This window comes from Oncorhynchus mykiss, chromosome 15 (genome assembly GCF_013265735.2).
Source record: "Oncorhynchus mykiss isolate Arlee chromosome 15, USDA_OmykA_1.1, whole genome shotgun sequence".
Classification (NCBI taxonomy): Eukaryota; Metazoa; Chordata; class Actinopteri; order Salmoniformes; family Salmonidae; genus Oncorhynchus; species Oncorhynchus mykiss.
This window is the reverse complement of record NC_048579.1, coordinates 38,018,044-38,042,542: the sequence shown is the minus strand read 5'-3', so window position 1 is coordinate 38,042,542 and position 24,499 is coordinate 38,018,044. Positions and strand designations below refer to the sequence as shown.

The 24,499-nt window shown below is 40.5% G+C and overlaps 1 protein-coding gene across 1 annotated transcript; it reads right to left on the bottom strand.

Moving 5' to 3' along the window:
- Window positions 1-4,517: 4,517 nt before the first annotated feature.
- Window positions 4,518-24,332, bottom strand: LOC110490034 (ras-related protein Rab-18). The gene is made up of 7 exons (XM_021563130.2): window positions 24,133-24,332; window positions 21,311-21,366; window positions 13,890-13,951; window positions 13,391-13,463; window positions 12,502-12,620; window positions 8,149-8,215; window positions 4,518-7,192 (listed from the first exon to the last, which is right to left on the bottom strand). The coding sequence occupies exons 1-7, from the start codon at window positions 24,198-24,200 to the stop codon at window positions 7,020-7,022; spliced, it is 618 nt and encodes a 205-aa protein (XP_021418805.1). The 5' UTR covers window positions 24,201-24,332; the 3' UTR covers window positions 4,518-7,019.
- Between the last annotated feature and the right edge of the window lie 167 nt (window positions 24,333-24,499).

The following is a 24,499-nucleotide window of genomic DNA, read 5'->3' as shown; positions in this document are numbered from 1 at the left end:
GATGGAAGTGTGGCAGTAAAACATGCTGCTTTTCCATTGATGGAAATGAGTTTCAGGCATGTGGAAAGCTTACACCCAACCCATGTTGATACAATGTGATTAGTTTATTATAGAATCCAATAAGTTTGGATATTTGCTTCCATGTTGTAGTAGCACGAGTCCAGATCTGACCAGAGGGCTTTTTGTGAGATGCGGTGTGGGTGAATGACAGCACGGCCAAAGTATTCCAGGGAGAGCCAGAATGGTCAGAAATATGCCACACGGGAGTGGATCGGCGAGCGCAATAAAAAGAGGAATTATGGGTAGATGAATGATGGTACTCATCCTTCCATTTTGTTTCCATAGGATGGTGGTGTGTGTGTGTGCGTGCGTGCCTGTCACAGAATGTGTGTGTGTGTGCCCCTCGTCTGTCCTTCTCTGAGCCCTGTGCTTATTAACACAGTAACCCGAGGCCAGGATGAAAGACTCTCCCGTAGAGAAAGGAGCTTCCGCTGTATGGGTGAGTTGTCACTGGACTCCCTCTCCCTTGCTTTCTTTAGGGGCCTTTACATAGAAGTCGATGTTTCCAAAATAACAAGTATAGGTTACAATACAATCATTTAGGTATAAATTAGATTGACATAGTTTCAAATCCTGAGGAAAATCAATTACAACTGAATTACAAGTCAAATGGACATAGGCTAAAGGTTTGCACCAAACATGTGTAGAGGTTTCCTACTCACCCAAGGTCAGGGATAATTAACTAATGGGCTGCACCAGTCTGATTGAAAGGTGATCTTGTAGACCTAGTCCCGCAGAGGATGTGGCCACATCTCTCAGTTGAGGACAGACTCTAATTTCAATGGACCCTACTCTACTCTAACCCTGTAAGTCGTACCATTGTGCCAACAAAATCTCTATTCATAAAAATACCTCATAGTCTTACAGTTAGGGCTGTGACGGTCATGGAATTTTGGATGACGGTTATTAGTCAGCAAAATGACCGCGTCACTGTAATTACCGTTAAAATAGCAACAATAACAAAAAAAGCACAAAAATGAGGGCTGTACATCTCAGACAGAAGGACCAGTCAAATAGTGAAACAAGAAGCTTCTGATGAAATACCAGGAGACAGAGTGTAAAGCGACTACAAGAATCTAAACAGGAGATTTAACATAATTAGTGTGTTTCCACCTGCATTGACAGTCTCATAAGTTCTGGGGCCGTTGGTTGTATTACCTCAGAGGCTTCTGGTACAGAGAGTGGATGCGTCCCAAATGGCACCCTGTTTCCTTTATAGTGCACTTATTTTGACCATGACCCATAGGGCTCTGGTCAAAAGAAGTGCACTATATAAGACATAGGGTGCCGTTTGGGACTTAACCAGGGTAACCTAAGAGAGGAGAGTGCCGGGTAGCTTTTCTGAAGCTCGAGCTTGAACTTACTGACTTCAGAGGATAAAGGAACCTGGATGGAAGGTCATTTTCCTCTACCTCACTTCAGAACGTAAACACTTGATCAGTCTGCAGATGCACAGGTGCCTTATAGCCTACCCTTTTCACACTACTGAGCTGAGCCCAGCCGAGCCGTACTACTCTGGCCTGCTTACGCATCCAACATACCTGCTGGAATTGTGCTGAAAAGGACAATGTGAATCAGGGAATCAGATCCAGCACAGTACGGTTTGAATCAAGTCGGCACAATAGTATTGGAAAGCGTAGCTTATTAGTGAAGACCCAATACAGTGCCGACGCCCAAGTGCTCCCTTATCACTTTCACAAACAACACTCTGTTCCTTCTCTTGGTTAACCCATTAGCCCAAATGATGGGGGAGTGACTCTGAACTTACAATGGCTAGCCCCAAGTTGTATTTTTTTTATTGTGCTTTATGTAATTTGCCTCATGACTCCTGCATGCTTTGTTGACTATGAACTTGCTTGTTTACCAAACCGTGGGACAGACTGTTTCTTCCCACACTCGGGACTACAGGGCCTCTCATCCAATTCTAACCATCTCTCGCCGGCTTTATATTCATGTTACCTGATGAAATTACTGTACAATATGATCTTGTTGCCATCTAATACACATTCAAATGTCATAAATCAACATTGCAGAGCTCTCCCTGTCCTCTGTCGTGCCCTGCTTGTATTACTACTGATGATATCTGGAAATGTGCATGTACATCCTGGCCCATCTACTGTTGCTAGCGCCAATTCTGATGTGCTCTGATATCTGCTCTTGTAAAAGCCTGGGTTTTCTGCATGTTAACACTAGAAGCTTTTTACCTAAAATTGTTCAATTGAAAGTGTGGGTTCACAGCTCCAATACAGATTAATTGGTCATTACTGAGAAGAGGTTAAGAAAGAGTGTTTTGAACACTGATGTTAACCTTTCGGGTTATAACCTTTTTCGGCAAGACAGATCTTCCAAAGGTGGTGGAGTGGCAATCTTTACCAAGGAACACCTTCAGTGCTTGGTTGTCTCCACCAAGTCTGTCCCCAAACAATTAGATTTTCTAGTTTTAATCATTAAACTTTCAAATAGTTCTTTGTTGACTGTTGCTGGGTGTTATTGTCCACCATCAGCACCGACCTGTACCCTATAAATGCCCTAAGCTTTCTCCTGGCCCCTTACACCGAGTCTGAATTTGTCCTGCTAGGTGACCTAAACTGTGAAATGCTTAAATCACCTGAAAAAGTCCTAAAGCAATGGAACTCCCTAAATCTTTCTCAGATTATTACCAATCCCACAAGGTATGACTCCAAAACACCAACCAACTCTCCTTGATGTTACATCAACTCTCCTTGATGTTATCCTCACAAATAATCCTGATAGGTATCAGTCTGATGTTTTAGTTAATGACCTTAGTGATCACTGTTTTACAGCCTGTGTTCATAATGGCTGCTCAGTGAAATTACCTGTCCTGATTTGCCATAGACGCTTGCTAAAAATGTTTAATGAGCAAGCCTTCCTTCATGACCTGGCCTCTGTAAATTGGTATAGAATCAGCTTGATCCCCTCTGTTGAAGATGCTTGGACCTTGTTTTTTGATATTTTCAGAGGTATTGTTAACAAACACAACCCCATAAAGAAAATGAGAATTAAAAACAGGTTCAGCTGCTGGTTCGACTGTGATCTGGCAGAGATACTCCACCTCAACAATTCCATTTGGCGAAAGGCTCGGCACACGCATACTCAGGCTGACTGGCTCTACTTCAGGCAAAAGAGAAATAAGTGCACTCAGGCTATCCGGGAAGGCCAAAGTTAGTTACTTTAAGGAGCAGTTCTACCTCTGTGGGTCTAACCCCAAGACGTTCTGGAAAACGGTAAAAGACCTGGAGAATAAACACTCATGTCTCTTAATGTTGATGATGTAGTTGTTACTAAGAAGTAGCACATGGCTGAGCTTTTTAAATCAGCACTTCATTAGGTCAGGATTCCTATTTGACTCAGCCATGTCTCCTTGCCCATCCAACATCTCAACTCCCACCCCTTCTAAAGCGACTAGCCCCGACGCTCCTCCCTCCTTTTCCCCTGCCCGCTACAAAGTTTCTCCCTGCAGGCGGTCACTGAGTCCAAGGTGCTAAAGGAGCTCCTTAAACTTGACCCCCCAAAATATCTGGGTCAGATGGTTTAGACCCTTTCTTCTTTAATAGTGCTCAAATATGTTTTATTTTGTTTTTTTAAATACTTTGCGTAATTGATTGAGGTCTGCCCGGAGAGTGCAAGATGGACAGGGTTTGCGTTTTTGGAAACGGATACTATTTGAACTCAGGTCTGGGTTTTGAGGTTGCTGGTGGGTGAGCACCCTCTGGGACAAATGTGCCTTCTATTTGGAAGTTAGCAGTGCCTGCCTTGGCAACCTCTATTCTGTGGAATAAAGCAGATATTTAGGTTGAGAATAAGATGAATGCTACATTATGTACGGGCTAGGTCTCTGTTGATGCTACAGACATTCCGTTATGTCGTAGGTCTGTGTTGGTGTTTGACTGAGACATATTTTGAGACTAACTGCCTTTGCTGAGCGGTGAGGAGAACGGAGGTTAGCGGGTAGCGGTCAGCTCTGCCAGCCCTTTCATAATCACACAGGAATGATGCACATCCCAGTCAAACCCACCGCACCAGGGTAAAAGAGTTATTGCCATAGTGCTGTTTCCTGAACCTCTGCCCAAAAGATGATTTAGATACATCACAGGCCTGGGAGCCAACGGAAGAGTCATTGGACTGTTTTTGAAACAAACACACGTCTACGTATCTACGTCTCCATTCCGTATCTATAAAAACGGAGGAATTCGAATTCTGAAAAAATGAAACAGGCAAGAAAAAAAAAAGAAAGAAAAAAAACTTCCTCACCAAATTATGACATTTCCAAGTCCAACATGGTAGGTAGTCTAGGTCGTTTTCCACAAAGACTTCTTGGATGAGGTGAAGTACAATTACTGTGTGAAGATTTATATTAAGTTAATAGGATCTGGCGCTTTGTTTTACAATAGGTGAAGGCTCCTTAGCTCGGGCAGGAATAAGCATTAACTTCAGAATCCTTTAAAAAGCATTTTATTCACATAATACATAGTGTGGTTTTATAATTGTAATATGGATACATAAAAAAAATTGTACAATCCATACAGGAATTATTTTTGATAGAATTCCTAAATACACACATTCATTTACAATGTGTTTATATGCTGTCACATAAGCAAAAAAACAAAACAGAGTTCAAGAGTTAGTCTGATTCAATCATAAAGCAGACATTAGTTCAGGACAAATAGACGATATAATATCCCAATGTAGTATACTCTATAAACCTGTTTGGAAGGTTCTAGATGCAGGTAAATCTAACTGGTGTTGTGTAAGTGTGGTTCATACAGTCCAAGATTGTGTCCGAAATAGGAGTGACCAGCCTGGTCAAAAGTAATGCACTATACAGGCAATAGGGAGCCATTTGGGACACAAACCAAATGTCTCTGCAAGTCATTCCCAGACTAAACATGAATAAAACAAGAATTCTCATGCAATTAAGGATGAGAAATAATGATATTCTGATTAGATACACTGTAAAGGCATCTGTGTCACTCCTGCCACAAATATAGGTCATAGGTATGGGCACCTAAAACTACATTTCCCAAACACATTCTGCGGTATACCGTATTTGACTTAATACCGGTACTGATGCACTTACCAGTTTGAGTTTTTACTTTACCTTCTATAAATGGTATTTCTATGTTTGGTTTGTTAACTCCGGGTCACATAATTTTCATAGTTTACTCTATTTTACACTTGAGTTGTCTCTCTCCACCTGCTGCATGCCACTAACCACACTAAGCCAAGCCCCATCACTTAAGAGAGCAGTTGCTTGACATGCTGCTTTCCACAAGCGTTCTATACACTATTAGTTTGTGTATCTTACTGTCTGCAAACTACTACCTAGTAGTTTGTCTTTCCTTAGCAAGGTGTTGCTAAAATAATTTGTGTAAGTTGCTAACGGTATCTTATCAGAGAAGAATAGGCGAAGCATGAATATGTTGGCTAGCTAGCTATATTAAGTTAGAAAACATGTAATGTAACATTTAATTAGGGTCACCTGGAAACACTGACCAACACTTGGGTTCCTAGCCTGTTAATAATTCCTATGATTTATTCATTCGTCATGTCAAACAATGTATTCAAGGTGCTGCCCACTATATTTCAATTATAGAATTAGAATAATCATAACATTTCCATCACTCCAACAGTTCACCAATTAACTGGGCCTATATTTTCCCCCCATATCATCCTGCGTGGCACAATGGGATTATATTATTAATTATAATAGGAAATATAGAAATTAATCAAAATGCTGAAAAATGTATTTTGTTTGGAGTTGGATTGAACAGTATAAATGGAGAAAGAGAACTCTGCAAAAAAACATTTGTACAGGGTTTAAGCCTCTTTAATTTCAGATTTCAATGGAAACACCCATATGACTCATTGTATTCTTTAATATAAAACACCTTTCCTTTTGTATTTTTTTCCCCACTCCACATAGGGATGAATTATGAAAAGCTGAAGCTAGGCTATAGCATTGGTATTACTAATATCATCTGTGTGAGTGGCAGATGGGCTGTGACCAAACAGGCTATTAGAACAACTAGAAACAAAACAGCAGCGTTCGTTCGTTTAGTTCCTTTTTCATTACACACACAATGGAAGGCCACCCCCCGGTGCCTGCCAATATGTTTGATTTATAAACCCTTCAAAAACACGCTGAAAGTTTTAAGTCCAAGTCAATAAAAGTAGTAAAACTTCATTCCAGAAACTTCGTAACTATTACTTTTGAACAAAATAGGTTTGTGGACAAAAGAGAGACTCATTATGTGGGACTGAGTGGTGAAAGGGAATACAAGACGGCTTGGGCTGATAAGACTATAAAACACAGAGCTGTTAGAAGAGTGAGCACTGGAGGATGACAAAGGTTGCATGATCACACAGGGCAGATACACCAGAGAATCAGCTCTGTAGCCAACCCACACTGGTTGTGCTTGCCTTGCTAAGAGGAACAAAGTGCTAAGGGAGAGAAAATAGGAGGAATCTACAAAGAGGGAGGGCAAAGAACATTTGTAAAAAAAAAAAAAAGTGAAATAGAACAGGTGATCATTTAAAAAAAAATCCTTGCTAAATAAGCATAATACCCCCATGTGCTATTGATGGTATTGTGTTTTTTCCTCACTATTCATTACCAAGTTATACACTCATTACTTTTCTCAATTCCGGTCAGTGAACAAAGACAGACAGAAAAAAAGACAGGGAAGACGACTTATAAAAAGCATTATAGCCATGATACCAGGAAGTGTGCAAACAGCAATGTCCCTATGAATGATCACAGCCAGGAAGCTTAGGGTGCTGGTCAGGAGCAGCCCTGCTTCACACCACACCTCGGGGGCTGATGGGGGAAATAGTCTTAATACCACAGCTTTCATAGTCCTCTTCAAAGTACATCAGCCATTAGTGTTTGGTAGTGTGTGTGTATGTGATTTTTGTATATGTATGTGAGTATGTGTTGTCTACACCAAGGAGCAGTAGCCCCCACAGCTACCCCCTGCAGGCTGGTCCTGCCTGCCCAGCTGGACTCCTCGGCCTTGCGTCTCACTCTCCCACAGTCCCGGCGTCTGGATGATCTTCTCAACCAGCTCCTCAAACGCACACTGCACCCCATCTCGCGTCTTCGCACTGGCCTCTGGCCCACACGAGACAGAGATAGAAAAAGAGTGTGAGAGAGGAGGAAGAAAGGACACCGACAGTGACTGGCTGCTTCTTCATCTCCTCTAGCTACTGAACTCCACAGCTGCAACGCAAGACGCTGAAAATATACTGAAACCAAAATGTGTCATTTTCCTGAAGATTCTTTGTGCCTGTGCATAGGGCCCAACAACTCCATTTACCCGTGACTATATTCATGACAGAGCACAGAGTCTTATTGCTTAATTAGAATGTGCTCCCCTGTGCCATCATTGGATAATTTCAACATCAGGAAGTTATTTTAGCTAAAATAAAATAAAATATTTTAAGATTGCGGTTACTCAAATAGCCATAAACTCTTGATTGGTAGAAGTTATTTCTGTTCTGATTGCTGAATGGAATAGCGAAGACATGGACAAATAGTTAATACACTAGTTTGTCATACTTGTTGGGAAAGTGGTCAACATTATTGTTTCTTAAAGTGGAGAGAAAAAAAAAGTAGTTGACGCGGTTACTAAAACAGCCGTATCTCCGGACTGGTAGAAGGTATCTCTGTACTGATTCATTATTTATTCCAATGTTGGTCTACCTGCTCTATAACACATAGCGTGTGTGGTTATCATATGAAAATGATCTAAAATATGTAATACTAAATCTAGGCAAAAGCATGGTAAATGTACACTAATTTCAAAAGTCATTAAATTGCTTTATTCAAATAAATCCTGAAAATTTAACCACAAGAGCGGAGGGTTTGGCCATGAATCAATGTGAAAAAATGTTAGACAGAGGACCAAAAAAAAAAAAAAAAAAAAAAAGAGTTAAAAATAGAACTAGGCAAACATTTCAATCCAAGTATGAGAGATATCCAAAAAGCAGATTCCCCTGCATAACGGTCTACAATAACTCATGCCCCGGGTCAGTTCGAGAGGGGAATCTTCTCAGCTCCTGGCTTACCTATAAACAGCATGGAATGTTTTCTTGCAAACTTCAGGCCTTCGTTCCTGTCTAGTTCGCGGTTTTCCTAAAACAAAGAATAGTCATTTTTTATGAGGTCTGTCCGGCATACCTGTCAGCTATGGGGAATATGACTGGGCTGGAAATACAGGAAACATAGTAGTCCAGTCAGTCCCACAGACAAAGACTAGTACTACACAGTACTGTAAATTATGTCTACTCAAGTTATTACCACAGGGTCAACAACAACAACAACCAAGGACATATAATGGTGGAAGATGAGCATGACATGAATACAACAGAGGCAGCAGGATACATTTCAATGTAATTATATGTTTAAAAGAACACAAACTTATGGAACTAAACCCAGAGAGAACATTTTTAAAAACACTGCTGTGGGCCACATGGGCTCGGGCTGTGTTAAAATATGATGAGGACATACACACTAAGACCTCTTCTCTCAGTTCAGTTTAATGGGACACAACTGGATGGGGGAGGTAATATTACTAACAATACATTCCAGCTCAAATTGGTAACATACCCATGTAGTATTAGTGATGCACCGATATGACATTTTTGAGAAGAAAAAAAAACGATACCAATATAAATGTTTTTTTGCGGCCTTCTAAGCATTCTAGTACAGTTAAATAGTTAACACACGGATGCAGCAGTCTAAGGCACTGCATCTCAGTGCAAGAGGCATCACTACAGTCCCTGGTTTGAATCCAGGCTGTATCACATCCGTCTCGTGATTGGGAGTCCCATAGGGCGATGCACAATTCGCCCAGTGTCATTTGGGCTGTCATTGTAAATAAGAATTTGTTCTTAACAGACTTACCTAGTTAAATAAAGGTGAAATAAATTCAACAATGGTACATTTGTATTTCATATGGCACAACAATTCATCGATACATATGCTATAATGCTGGTAAAGTTGCACCAACAGTGCTGGTCATAAAAATATATATTTTTTTCAGTAGCATTAGTAAAAAAAAAAAAAAAAATCCACTATTGGGCCTAATCCTTGTGGCTAGCTTCACAACACATAAACCAGTCCGGTCAAGCCTCACTAGCCAGATGAAGCTAGCTGGCTGTTTATAACCTTAGCTTTGGGCTAAGTAGCTGGCTAGCTATTTATTTTCATGAACTGAAGTTCAATTTCAATAGGAGAACAACAAGTGGCAACCTAGCTAATACTTAGTCACAAGGATTCCTAAATCATTGCTAAGAATAATGAAAATGACTGCAGTTTCTACTGGTCATTGTTTTCAGGCTGGTTGTATTGGTGCTAGCTATGTACTAAGCTAAAGCTAGCTGCCCAAGAAGTTGCGGTCAAACAAATGATGCTTTATTACCAACGCGGTATTGTAAACACATCGTTTCTGGCCGGTGTTTGCAGACTTTTTTTGTACAGCTTTGACAGTGCTACTGTATCTTTTTTGACATGCAAAGACCCAAACGGTGTTCCATAGTATGTATGTCGTGAAGCTTATAACAGTGACGCTATTACTGTGTAACTCCGGTAGGGCAACATCTGAAAAATAGCACACATGGTAGTGTGTACTGGTGCTTGACCAGTCAGCGGAAGCCAACATTACCCACGACAGATAACAGTTGATTGTCAAGGGCAAGGAATTCCATTATCTTGGCTTTAGTGGATTTCACCTATGAGTGGTCTCGCTGAAATGTTCTTAATGTTTCAAATGACTGCTCGATCCACACAGCAGACATTCTGGTGCTAGGTTAAGAATATTGTGTTGCACGTGTAGCACAAAATTTTACGTGGCGTCATTACGCCACCAACGTTATATAGGTATGCACGGTAGCATTGACATCGGCTTTTAACATCAGGCTGATACCGATTGACATTTTTAGCTAATATTGGCCGATTCCGATAAGTTCACCGATATATTGTGCATCCCTAGTTGTTATTGTAGTATTTACTGGATTACTACACAGGTATAAAATAAAAACTTAATGTAAAGTGTTACCCTCATACGTAAATAGAAAGCATTCCACAAATTGTATAATGTATGCAATAAAGTATGTGTTGTCATTCTCAGGACGGAATCCCTTGTTACCTGTAAATTATAAACTAACACATTTCTCCCTGATTCCAGACCACTCTGATCTGACAAACTCTATACTCAACAAAAATATAAAATGCATGTAATGTGTTGTTACTATTTTTCATGAGCTGAAATAAAAGCTTCCAGAAATGTTCCATATGCACAAAAAGCTTATTTCGCTCAAATAAATTCTGTAGACAAATTAACTTACATCCCTGTTAGTGAGCTTTTCTCCTTTGCCAAGATAATCAAAATGGATTAAACAGCATGATCATAACACAGGTGCACCTTGTGCTGGGGACAACAAAAGGCCACTAAAATGTGCAGTTTTGCCACACAACAAAATGGCACAGATGTCTCAAGTTGAGGGAGTGTGCAATTGGCATGCTGACTGCAGTAATGCCCAACAGAGGTACGGCCAGAGAATTTAATGTTAATTTCTCTATCATAAACCAAATCCAATGTAGTTTTAGAAAATTGTACGTGTATCCGAGCCCGGGGTGTTGAGGAATATTTCTGTCTGTAATAAAGCCCTTTTGTGTGGAAAACCTCATTTTGATTGGCTCGGCCTGGCTCCCCAGTGAGTGGGCCTATGCCCTCACAGGCCGACCCACGGCCTGCCCAGTCATGTGAAATCCATAATCCTAATTTATTTATTTAAATTGACTGATTTCCTTCTATGAAGTGTAAATCCACACCCACGAAAGTATTCACCCCCTTTGGCATTTGTCCTATTTTGTTGCCTTTACAACCTGGAATTAAAATTGATTTTTGGGGGGGTTTGGATCATTTGATTTACACAACATGCCTACCACTTTGAAGATGCTAAATATTTTTTCGTGAAACAAACAAGAAATAAGACAAAAAAAATGAAAACTTGAGCGTGCATAACTATTCACCCCCCCCCATAGACAATACTTTGTAGAGCCACTTTTTGCAGCAATTACAGCTGCAAATCTCTTGGGATTCGTCTCTATAAACTTGGCACATCTAGCCACTGGGATTTTTGCCCATTCTTCAAGGCAAAACTGTTCCAGCTCCTTCAAGTTGGATGGTGTACAGCAATCTTTAAGTCATACCACATATTCTCAATTGAGGGCTGGGTTTTGACTAGGCCATTCCAAGACATTTAAATGTTTCCCCTTAAACCACTCGAGTGTTGCTTGAGCTGTATGCTTAGGGTCATTGTCCTGCTGGAAGGTTGAACCTCCAGTCTCAAATCTCTGGAAATCTGAAACAGGTTTCCCTCAAGAATCTCCCTGTATTTAGCGCCATCCATCATTCCTTCAATTCTGACCAGTTTCCCAGTCCCTGCCGATGAAAAACATCCCCACAGCATGATGCTGCCACCACCATGCTTCACTGTGGGGATGTTGTTCTCGGGGTGATGAGAGGTGTGGGTGTTGGGTTTGTGCCAGACAGCGTTTTCCTTGATGGCCAAAAAGCTAAATTTGAGTCTCTGACCAGAGTACCTTCTTCCATATGTCTGGGGAGTCTCCCACATGCCTTCTGGTGAACACCGAACGTGTTTCCTTATTTTCTTCTTTAAGCAATGGCTTTTTTTCTAGCCACTCTTCCGTAAAGCCCAGCTCTGTGGAGTGTACGGCTTAAAGTGGTCCTATGGGCAGATACTCCGATGTGGAGCTTTGCAGTTCCTTCAGGGTTTTCTTTGGTCTTTTTTAATGCCTCTCTGATTAATGCCCTCCTTGCCTAGTCCGTGAGTTTTTGTGGGCGTCCCTCTCTTGGCAGGTTTGTTGTAGTGCTACATTCTTTAAATTTTTTAATAACGGATTTAATGGTGTTCCGTGGGATGTTCAAAGTTTGGGATATTTTTTTAATAATCCAACCCTGATCTGTACTTCTCCACAACTTTGTCCCTGACCTGTTTGGAGAGCTCCTTGATCTTCATGGTGCCGCTTGCTTGGTGGTGCCCCTTGCCAAGTGTGGTTGCAGACTCTAGTGCCTTTCAGAACAGGTGTATATATATACATTGAGATCATGTGACAGATCATGTGACACTTAGATTGCACACAGGTGAACTTTATTTATACACATTATGCGACTTCTGAAGGTAATTGGTTGTACCAGATCTTATTTAGGGGCTTCATAGCAAGGGGGTGACTACATATGCAAGAACCATTAAAAAAAAATAATAATAATAATAATAATATTTCACCAATTTGAAATCCAAATTTGTTGTAATGCAACAAAATAGGAAAAACGCCAAGGCGGGTGAATACTTCGGCAAGGCACTGTATTTATACACACACACAAACAGACTCACCTTATCAATTTTGTTCCCGACCAGCATCTTGACGAGGTCATTCCTTGTACAGTACGTCTCCAGCTCATTGAGCCAGTTGTCCAGCTTGGTGAAAGTATCCCGTCGTGTTACGTCATACACTGAGGGAGAGATAAGAGACGAGATGCTCGGTCAGAAACATTTTATTTATTCTGTCACCAGAAGGCTGCAGGACATACTGTCACTGAGGGGGGCCACTTGACCTTTCAAACTGTTCCACAATAACCCGACATATAAAAACACCAGAATCTGTATGTTTTACATTATTGAATAGGCCTAAGCTTAGGGCTGGCACCGCCATAACTGTTGGGGAACGAACAGCTGACTGAAGACAGGCTGGCCAATTACTGTCATCCAATTACCATTCCCCATAATTTCATGACCGTAACAGCCCTACCTGACCTGTGTATCAACATAGTGAGTTACAACACTGGTCCTGGTCTTAATAGGTACTAAAATTATGAGGTAGGGTTGCAAAATCCCAGTAACTTTACCCAAATTCAAGTTTTTCAGAAATCCTGGTTGGAGGATTCCTAGATTTCCTGCTAACTTGCCCTCCCGATACAGGGAATTTTCAAACATGATTTCTGGAAAACCTGGGAATTGTGCAACTCCAGGATGAGGAAAAAGATACCTACTTTCATTTCGAATGGGAGCTCTACTTCACCCGTGGTGTTAACCACTATGTCATAGCCTCCACACATTGTGTGCTTCGGAGGATGTCTGCTTTAGCGTTAAGAGTAGTAAAGTCTGTTCCAGAGAGCAAGGAAGAGGACAGGATGAAAATCCATCACTGTCTTTATGGCGGCTGTCCGGACCAACAGTGGCTGACTGCGTCTAAAGCGTCTGAATTATGAAGGTGTCTGCTCACCCAGGATGACTCCCTGAGCGCCCCGGTAGTAACTAGGCGTCAGGGTTCGGAAACGCTCCTGGCCAGCTGTGTCCTGCAAAAGACAACCATTACAGCTCTGGAGTCTGGACCATAACAGCTCTGGGCACATCAAAACACAACCCGCTCAGCTATCATGCTCTGGACACATGGGGAGGAAGATATGGTGGTGTGACTAGGACAGAAGCATAAAAAGTGATGCAGGACCAGGACTAAAGCATAAAGATACATTTGACTGCCATTTATCATTGATGGTTGGCGCTCAGAATGCTGTACATGATCGCTATCTTGTGGACATTTAGTGAACAACATTTTAAGGGGAAGGAATGGGAATTCAGCAAGGTGATATTTTTTTTTTAACTAAACCTAAAAAAAAACACACATACCTAGGAGGTAGAACTGTCAACAACAATACAATTGAATGTGCATCCCAAACCAGCTCCTTACCAGTCTGAATTTCTAAGTTCAGAAGAATACATACCCATATTGCCAACTTTGCCTTGTTCCCATCCACTGAAATGGTCTTCACTTTGAAATCAACACCTGCATGAACACACACAAAATTTCACAGATGATTCATCACACAAGTCATATACGCCAAGAATATGAATCAAGAAGAAGTATGATGATATGTGATTCATTTAAAATGAGTGGTCAAAAACATTCATAGGCCTACATACCACACAATATGTGTCTGAACTCAAACTAACCCTTCCACTAGTCAAGACAGGGTTTCAGCCTTGTGCACTTAAATTATGATGCGAGTCTTGATTTAAAACTACACAGGGAATATGTGGTTTAATATGCAAAGATCAAACAAATACAGCAGCTTTCAATACAAAAAAAAAACTCCACGTGACATCGCTCAGATGTGTAATGATTCATTCTTGAAAATCCCCTCCGTTCGGCACGAGAAATACATTTACATAAAATAACAGCGCTGTGCTCGTCACACTCGATGAGTAAATCTCTTCTATGGCTTCTTTCAGCGCACATGGCATGAAGCGTTTGGCAGGAGGTATTGCCCATAGTTTTAGCACACACTGAAAGATTTATCAAGAAAAACATATCACCGGGATGGAGTTGTTTCTGTCTGGACCAGGCCCCAGACAAGATCCAAAACAGAGGGGGGTTAAGGACATCAGCCTCCCATTTTCCTACACCCCACGACCCAGGAGGTTGTCAATCATGGCCATTCATTCTTCTCTGAGCCCAGCAGGGTCGCTCCACTTCTGTCGCCAGTCGCGTAGCAATTGACAATTTACACTAAACAGTCCTGCCGGCCTACAGGCCGTGGTGTTTAGCACACACTACAACAGTTCACCAAGTGCCATGATGCAGTATTTGATTGATATACAGTGCCTTGCGAAAGTATTCGCCCCCCTTGAACTTTGCGACCTTTTGCCACATTTCAGGCTTCAAACATAAAGATATAAAGCTGTATTTTTTTGTGAAAAATCAACAACAAGTGGGACACAATCATGAAGTGGAACGACATTTATTGGATATTTCAAACTTTTTTAACAAATCAAAAACTGAAAAATTGGGCGTGCAAAATTATTCAGCCCCTTTACTTTCAGTGCAGCAAACTCTCTCCAGAAGTTCAGTGAGGATCTCTGAATGATCCAATGTTGACCTAAATGACTAATGATGATAAATACAATCCACCTGTGTGTAATCAAGTCTCCGTATAAATGCACCTGCACTGTGATAGTCTCAGAGGTCCGTTAAAAGCGCAGAGAGCATCATGAAGAACAAGGAACACACCAGGCAGGTCCGAGATACTGTTTTGAAGAAGTTTAAAGCCGGATTTGGATACAAAAAGATTTTCCAAGCTTTAAACATCCCAAGGAGCACTGTGCAAGCGATAATATTGAAATGGAAGGAGTATCAGACCACTGCAAATCTACCAAGACCTGGCCGTCCCTCTAAACTTTCAGCTCATACAAGGAGAAGACTGATCAGAGATGCAGCCAAGAGGCCCATGATCACTCTGGATGAACTGCAGAGATCTACAGCTGAGGTGGGAGACTCTGTCCATTTGACAACAATCAGTCATATATTGCACAAATCTGGCCTTTATGGAAGAGTGGCAAGAAGAAAGCCATTTCTTAAAGATATCCATAAAAAGTGTTGTTTAAAGTTTGCCACAAGCCACCTGGGAGACACACCAAACATGTGGAAGAAGGTGCTCTGGTCAGATGAAACTTTTTGGCAACAATGCAAAACGTTATGTTTGGCGTAAAAGCAACACAGCTGAACACACCATCCCCACTGTCAAACATGGTGGTGGCAGCATCATGGTTTGGGCCTGCTTTTCTTCAGCAGGGACAGGGAAGATGGTTAAAATTGATGGGAAGATGGATGGAGCCAAATACAGGACCATTCTGGAAAACCTGATGGAGTCTGCAAAAGACCTGAGACTGGGACGGAGATTTGTCTTCCAACAAGACAATGATCCAAAACATAAAGCAAAATCTACAATGGAATGGTTCAAAAATAAACATATCCAGGTGTTAGAATGGCCAAGTCAAAGTCCAGACCTGAATCCAATCGAGAATCTGTGGAAAGAACTGAAAACTGCTGTTCACAAATGCTCTCCATCCAACCTCACTGAGCTCGAGCTGTTTTGCAAGGAGGAATGGGAAAAAATGTCAGTCTCTCGATGTGCAAAACTGATAGAGACATACCCCAAGCGACTTACAGCTGTAATCGCAGCAAAAGGTGGCGCTACAAAGTATTAACTTAAGGGGGCTGAATAATTTTGCACGCCCAATTTTTCAGTTTTTAATTTGTTAAAAAAGTTTGAAATATCCAATAAATGTTGTTCCACTTCATGATTGTGTCCCACTTGTTGTTGATTCTTCACAAAAAAATACAGTTTTATATCTTTATGTTTGAAGCCTGAAATGTGGCAAAAGGTCGCAAAGTTCAAGGGGGCCGAATACTTTCGCAAGGCACTGTATCATCAACCCAACAATTGACTCACCATACTATATACATTTTACTCACACAGCATATTGTAAAATATACTGTGTTCGTAAAATGTATGTAGTGAATAAGCTGGAAGTAGATGCCTAAGTGTTGTTGTCCATTAGTTTACTCCAATTAGGGGGGGTTAAAATAATAAGGATATATATATTTTAATACACACACACTTAGAAATGTACTTGTTTTTGAAGAAAAGCAAATTTTTTGTCCATTAAAATAACATCAAATGTATCAGAAATATAGTTTAGACATTGTTAATGTTCTAAATAACCATTTTATCTGGAAACTGATTTTTTTATGGAAGATCTACATAGGCCCATTATCAAGAAACCATCACTCCTGTGTTCCAATGCACGTTGTGTTAACTAATCCAAGTTTATCATTTTAAAAAGGCTAATTGATCATTAGAAAACCCTTTCGCAATTATGTTAGCAAAGCTGAAAACTGTTGTTCTGATTAAAGAAGCAATTAAACGGTCCCTCTTTAGACTAGTTGAGTATCTGGAGCATCAGCATTTGTGGGTTCGATTACAGGCTCAAATGGCCAGAAACAGGGAACTTTCTTCTGAAACTTGTCAGTCTATTCTTGTTCTGAGAAATGCGAGAAATTGCCAAGAAACTGAAGATCTCGTACAACTCGATGAGTAAATCTCTTCTATGGCTTCTTTCAGCGCACATGGCATGAAGCGTTTGGCTGGAGGTATTGCCCATAGTACTACTCCCTTCACAGAACAGCGCAAACTGGCTCTAACCAGAACAGAAAGAGGAGTGGGAGGCCCCGGTGCACAACTGAGCAAGAGGACAAGTACTTTAGAATGGCTAGTTTGAGAAACAGAGGCCTCAAGTCCTCAACTGGCAGCTTCATTATATAGTACCCGCAAAACACCAGTCTCAGCGTCAACAGTAAAGAGGAAACTCCGGGATGCGACAATGTTTCTGTAGCGATCATGTAATTGGTTTGAAAAACAAATGCAAATAATCATATCATCATTCTGACAGGTAGGCATCGGCTACTTTGAAGTTAACATTCCAATTGAGAAGGTTAATGGGAAAGCGTTTCCATCTCTACCAGAAGGATATCATTAGCACCACACACATACACAGATAGGGGCATTCCTTTGCAGTTTCAGAAAGTTGCAAAAAAAATACAAGTCACTGATGTATTTTGTTCTTGTCTTTTGATTAACTTGACAAATTAATGCATTTCTAATAAATTCTAATAGATTTAGTTGATTTAAGTAAGTTCAATAAAAAAAATGTATATGGTTGAATTCCATTTTAATGTCTGGATTGTGTCCGGAATGCAGATTTTATAGGGCCCTAAACATAGTGAACAGCCGCCAAAGGCACCAAGTCAGTAGCAGTGCCAAGTATTTTCCCCAGGTTAATAGATTACAGATAAACAGTGTCTGAGGTTCTGCTTTTAGGCTCTTTATGAGATATTCATCTGAATTTCTCATCGCCATAGTAGTTGTTGAATAATAGGGAGGTAGTTGTATTTGGTTGGCTCTATTTAATGTCAAATGGGCAATACAAACCATGTGTTCCAACACAGATTTATTTAACACGCTGCTACAAAATTAGAGCAACTCTCAAATAAGAGGTCTACAGAGACCTCGGAATGTTTATGCCAATATGACAAGTTTATAGTGAACCATCATCTCTGATTGTTCTGAAATTGTTTATTTTGTTAGATAAGATTAGCAGTCCTGCAACATTATTTTGATCTGAGAAATTAAGCTAATTGATTGCACTCAAATTGTCCATTTTAATTGATAGAATTCATATATGTTCCGGGGGGCCGGAACATAATTGCAAATCCTTTATAGACTGCAATTTCACAGCAAGAATCACAAAGATATAATAATAATTGACAAAAACATAATTTCAAACCTTACATTTGTATACGATCACGCGTCTCTCTATTATTCGACGGAATACTTGGGAACAGATTTCCAAAATTAAAATAGCTGGTGTTTTTACATAATAATTGGTGTTTTTATTTTATATACACTGCTCAAAAAAATAAAGGGAACACTTAAACAACACAATGTAACTCCAAGTCAGTCACACTTCTGTGAAATCAAACTGTCCACTTAGGAATAAACACTGATTAACAATACATTTCACATGCTGTTGTGCAAATGGAATAGACAACAGATGGAAATTATAGGCAATTAGCAAGACACCCCCAATAAAGGAGCGGTTCGGCAGGTGGTGACCACAGACCACTTCTCAGTTCCTATGCTTCCTGGCTGATGTTTTGGGCACTTTTGAATGCTGGCGGTGCTTTCACTCTAGTGGTAGCATGAGACGGAGTCTACAACCCACACAAGTGGCTCAGGTAGTGCAGCTCATCCAGGATGACACATCAATGCGAGCTGTGGCAAGAAGGTTTGCTGTGTCTGTCAGCGTAGTGTCCAGAACATGGAGGCGCTACCAGGAGACAGGCCAGTACATCAGGAGACGTGGAGGAGGCCGTAGGAGGGCAACAACCCAGCAGCAGGACCACTACCTCCGCCTTTGTGCAAGGAGGAGCAGGAGGAGCACTGCCAAATGACCTCCAGCAGGCCACAAATGTGCATGTGTCTGCTCAAACGGTCAGAAACAGACTCCATGAGGGTGGTATGAGGGCCCGACGTCCACAGGTGGGGGTTGTGCTTACAGCCCAACACCGTGCAGGACGGTTGGCATTTGCCAGAGAACACCAAGATTGGCAAATCCGCCACTGGCGCCCTGTGCTCTTCACAGATGAAAGCAGGTTCACACTGAGCACATGTGACAGACGTGACAGACTCTGGAGACGCCGTGGAGAACGTTCTGCTGCCTCCAACATCCTCCAGCAGTTGACGGTTTGGCGGTGGGTCAGTCAATGTGTGGGGTGGCATTTCTTTGGGGGGCCGCACAGCCCTCCATGTGCTCGCCAGAGGTAGCCTGACTGCCATTAGGTACCGAGATGAGATCCTCAGACCCCTTGTGAGACAATATGCTGGTGCGGTTGGCCCTGGGTTCCTCCTAATGCAAGACAATGCTAGACCCCATGTGGCTGGAGTGTGTCAGCAGTTCCTGCAAGTGGAAGGCATTGATGCTATGGACTGGCCCGCCCGTTCCCCAGACCTGAATCCAATTGAGCCCATCTGGGACATCATGTCTCGCTCCATCCACCAACAGACCAACAGTTGCACCACAGAGCCTCATTTTGACTTGTTTTAAGGACATTACATCAAAGTTGGATCAGCCTGTAGTGTGGTTTTCCACTTTAATTTTGAGTGAGACTCCAAATCCAGACCTCCATGGGTTGATAAATTTGATTTCCATTGATAATTTGTGTGTGTGATTTTGTTGTCAGCATATTCAACTATGTAAAGAAAAAAGTATTTAATAAGAATATTACATTCATTCAGATCTAGGATGTTTTATTTTAGTGTTTCCTTCATTTTTTTGAGCAGTGTATTTTTTCTCTCAAAAACTTGGGGGGGCAAATTAAACCACCTGATTTTTAAAGATTTTTTTTTAGATACATTTTTAGATAGTTTAGGATGATTTGCATTTGAAACAGCGTAAAACAAAACCAAAGCATGGATTACTGTCATACCTTGCTTACAGAAACCAATGTCCTTTTTTTATTTGGATGAACTATCCCTTTAACGTTGGGGGGGTTGTTAAAAAATCATCCCGAAGCTCCATACTACTTGTAAGACATAGAGAACTGATACCATATACTTGTTGTTGGGGTGGGATTGGTGTGGGGAGAACATTGGTGGCTTTTGACAATTTATTTGGATTCCTCATGTCTAACTCTTGGTCCAAATCAGATGTTAGGTAGTATATTTATTGGATATTATATGAATCCTCTTTAAAAATTGCCAATTAGCTACATTTCTCAGAGATCAAATTATATTTAATCAAAGTACTGTTGCAGGAATGCTAAACTTATCTAAACTACAGAAGTGATTTCAGAACAATCAGATGGTAGGTGTCATGCTTGATGAAATGACATGGAACAACCCCGTTGCTTTATACCACAGCTGTCAAACTCATACTACGGACAGCAGTGTCTCTGCGGGTTTTCACTCCTCCCTTGTACTTGATTGATGAATTAGCAAGGAACTCCCCATACCTGGTTGTCTAGGGCTTAATTGAAAGGAAAAACAAAAACCTGCAGACACTAGGCTATCCATGAAATTAGTTTGACACCCTGCTTTATAAAAAGAGAGGAAGGAATAAGCAGCAATTGAGTGGTTTTCAGCAACAAATCACAAGGGACTTGTGTCAATGTGGGGAGTTCCGTAGCTAGACTACTATGGGGACATCTGTTTGGCAAATATATCAAGTTGGCCAAGTAAAATAGGAGTGAGGCATGCTTACCTCTTTGGGAATCCACAGGCATGTAGGTTGTTTCAACAAAGACTACATTGTGCAGTCAGAATAACTTCAGAGAAATCACATTATAGTTTAAAAAAAGCTTTAAAAAAAAAAGTTGGTTTTCATGTCACCCCATCCAAGTAGTAATCAATAGCGCTATGAATTTTTGGCCTGCCTTGCACTTCTTCCATTAAGTCACTCCTGGCTGTTAACTGTCTCAAGGCTACCTGAAAATAATAATCGGGGTGTCTTTGAAGAGTCTAATTGTTTGCTATTCTGATATAATTTCCAGATACGTGAAGGAAAGAAAGAATTATCCTTTTCCCAAACCATGTATTTCACCACCAGATGAATTACTCATTCACTTTAGACCGGGTCGTATCAAATACATTTTATTGAATTTAGAGAGTATTACATTTCAAATAGTTGTGATATTATCTATGCTTTTGGTTCAGAATACTAGTTAGTGAGTACAAGTTATACATTTTTTATTTAACTTTTAGGCAACCCAACTAATTTTTTCTTCGTACAGTAAGAAATGACTTACCTATTGTTGCTGCTAATTCCGGGTCAAATGTGTCATCTGTGAATCTCAAGAGCAGACTGCAAAAAAAGAAACAAAAGACATTAACAGGGAACTTGATGAAACCTTACCATGTCTCTTCTATGGCCGATAAGTAGAAAACATTTAATTTAATATGCGAGTCAACCCTTATACAGAGTTTTTAGAGTAGGCCTACATAACACATTTGAAATTAGGGCAAAGTCCACAAAGTCAAATAGCCAAGGGAACTTTTACTGGTATTGTACAGAGTCTGTGTTTGGTTTCCAATTTGCCTAGATATCGCTAAATGAAAATCAGCCCTGCCCTGGGGAGCTACTTGGAGTCCCCCCCCCCAGGTCTATTTATTGCAAAATGATTGGACATGAGAACAAAGGCCTACATATTCAACACAACAACAACCAGACATCAGATTACATCATTACTTGCTGCATGGTCAGAGGGTCAGTGTTCAGTTGTGAGTCACTAATCAAGTGCTAGGAACTGAATCACAGTGCTAATGATGTAGCTAATCCTTCTTATTTCCAGTCAACCCAAACACAGGTAATAGCCTAATGCTCAAATATTCTTATTCAACCATACTCTAACTTCCTTCATCCATATTCATAACAAATTGCTTCATCAGGTAGAATGTCAGAGCAATGACTGATCATTGTTTTATGTCTCAGTAGCCTGATACCTCAGTAGCAATGCGGTTAGCCTAAATAACAGCACAATAGCAGTGCAACATGCCAATTTGTCTGGTAGAATGAAACCTCTTCTCGGCTAGGGATATATAGAATGAGATTTATTAATTTAATAAATAAATAAATAATAAAAAAAATATATATATATACACACACACACACATAATGGCAGATATGAGCATGGAGTCTATTCAATTCAAACAAGTTAAAAATACAAGTTTGATCAAGATACCCAAAACAGACAGTTGAAACACTAGCCTTGGCCTACATTGCTCATACCAATAGTTAGACTTACTGTATCCTCATCAAGAGATGGCATTGACTTTTTAAGAGTCTATACTTAACTAAACATTATTTTACAAAAAAGAAGAGGACTGTTTACTAAAATCATAGAATTTAATTGTCTGATAGGCAGTAAACCCTCCCTCACCAGTCAGGTGGAAGGAATATTTAGTTTCACTCTACCATTGGGTCATTTCTTTAATTAAACTCATTTACTTGATTATTTCGAGAAAATTAAGGCTTTCTGGTCTGGACCAAAGTCATTGAATGAAAATGGCATCTGACTACTGTGTGCAGTAGTCCCCATGCTGTAGTAATAAAGCACAGGACACGTGCCATCTCCGCATTGGTTTTTAGGAGCATATACCCATGTGGGTGATTGAAAAATGAACTGAGGTCCACACCCCAGTCCAGTTGGTAGTGCACCTTAAAGTGGGTTGCCAACCTGCATATAAAGTCCAAAGAAGAAGCCTGAAGGAGGAGTGATTACTAGAAACAAACTCAGTTTATCCTTTTATCTGTGGATTAATTGTCGGAGTAGAGGACCTTGTGCATTTCAGGTAAAATAACAACCCAATGTTTATATCCCTGGACAAATTAGCTAGCAACAACAAGCTAGCTAGCTAAATTGCCATACATGTTTCATGCTTTTCGACCTGTCCCCAAATAAATATATTTGGTTCAGAGTTTGTTTTGATATTTCAACCTGCGTGTCCTGATCGCATCTGATGTGGGTGGACAAAATCAACAAGCGAGTGCGGTCTGGTGAGCATGTTAGATGTTAGAGTTTTGTTAAGACCCTCATCTTTCATTCTAGCAAGATGAAAATGGGTTAAATTGATACACACCATTTTGGTCCCACATGGCCATATCTCCATGTTACAGTGCTTGTTTATGGAAAATAGATGAAAGACGAGGAGACCACCTATGCTAATTAGCTATCTTGCATGCTCTTAACACCTGTGTGGGAAGTGTAGTTTCAGTGGATGGAGGCACCCAGAGATGTATGTATCTGTTCAAAACTGCTACAGTAAGTGTATCTTTTTAATTTTTAAGGATTCTTTCTCCTGAGCCATATCGCAAGCTATGATTAATGAGGGTTCTAAACATAAAAAAAAAACAATATCGGGATTGTAGTTCACATGAGGCAGTCGTGGGCGAAGCTAATGGCTGAGAGCTGTAGGGAGAGTTTTCAAGAACTAACATTACTCAGACATAACAATTATTTCTAGCAGTCTAAGAGCCAGAGATACACACAGCTTGGTACATGTTGGCAGTAACCATTGCATAATAACCACATTCTACTACTTTTTTTTCTTGGAACATATGTTGCCAACATAGCATCCATTAACAGTATATTATCTGTTGAGTATATTATCACTCTCACCCAGGACACATAACTATAGTTAAACTCTGCTGTCATATGAGGCAGGGTTTAACACTTCGCGGACACTTTTCCTAATAAGTGAAATCACTTACTGATGTGACTACTGAAGGTAGATCAATACATTTGCTTTGTCAAACTGTGTGAAAATATGTAATTACAGCCACCCTAGTTGTTCTCCACTTAAACACAAACGTTCCACGCAGCCATGCTAGCAAACGTTGTTAGCTAACTGATGTGGGATAGCAAACAAGTGTGTTCGCTGTGGTCCCCTAATATACATTCGTTTTTGCTTTGTTGATAACCTCTGCTTAACTGACAAAATATTGACGTTTAATTATTGGGCATATTTTTAAACGAGACAACAATAGCTCCTAACTAATCGTCCCGACTAACAGTTAGCTCAGTGAAGTTGTTGTAGAGCTAACGTCAGTTGGTTACTGTAGCCTTCTTACCTGGACTTCCCAACGCCACTTTCTCCAATTATTAATATTTTCAGTGTTGTCAAAACGTCGTTTTCCATCTTCCTATGTATAGTTTCAATTCAACGGGTAGCTGTAAAATACAACCGAGAAGTGTTATCATTCAGCTCCCCGGCTGACAAGACAACCAACACTTCTCGTACTTCCGGTTTCCCTTGGTAGATTTCCGGTATAATGTTGAGCGAGTTCTCTTCTTTTCAAAGTTACACATCTAACTTTGCTTAAGTATCAAACTGATTTTCATAACATTATAGTTGATTAACAGGCTAAATGTGATGTATTTGTTTAAAATAAAACCACAGAGAGGAAGGAGCGAGTTACAAGTATATTTGATCAAACC

Coding starts and splice junctions, on each gene's coding strand:
- LOC110490034 (XM_021563130.2), bottom strand. CDS start 24,200: ATGGAAAACGACGTTTTGACAACACTGAAAATATTAATAATTGGAGAA. Junction 13,952..21,310: donor GGAATTAGCAGCAACAATAG/GTAAGTCATTTC, acceptor GTGTTCATGCAG/GTGTTGATTTCAAAGTGAAG. Junction 7,193..8,148: donor ACATTCCATGCTGTTTATAG/GTAAGCCAGGAG, acceptor CGTGTGGGCCAG/AGGCCAGTGCGAAGACGCGA.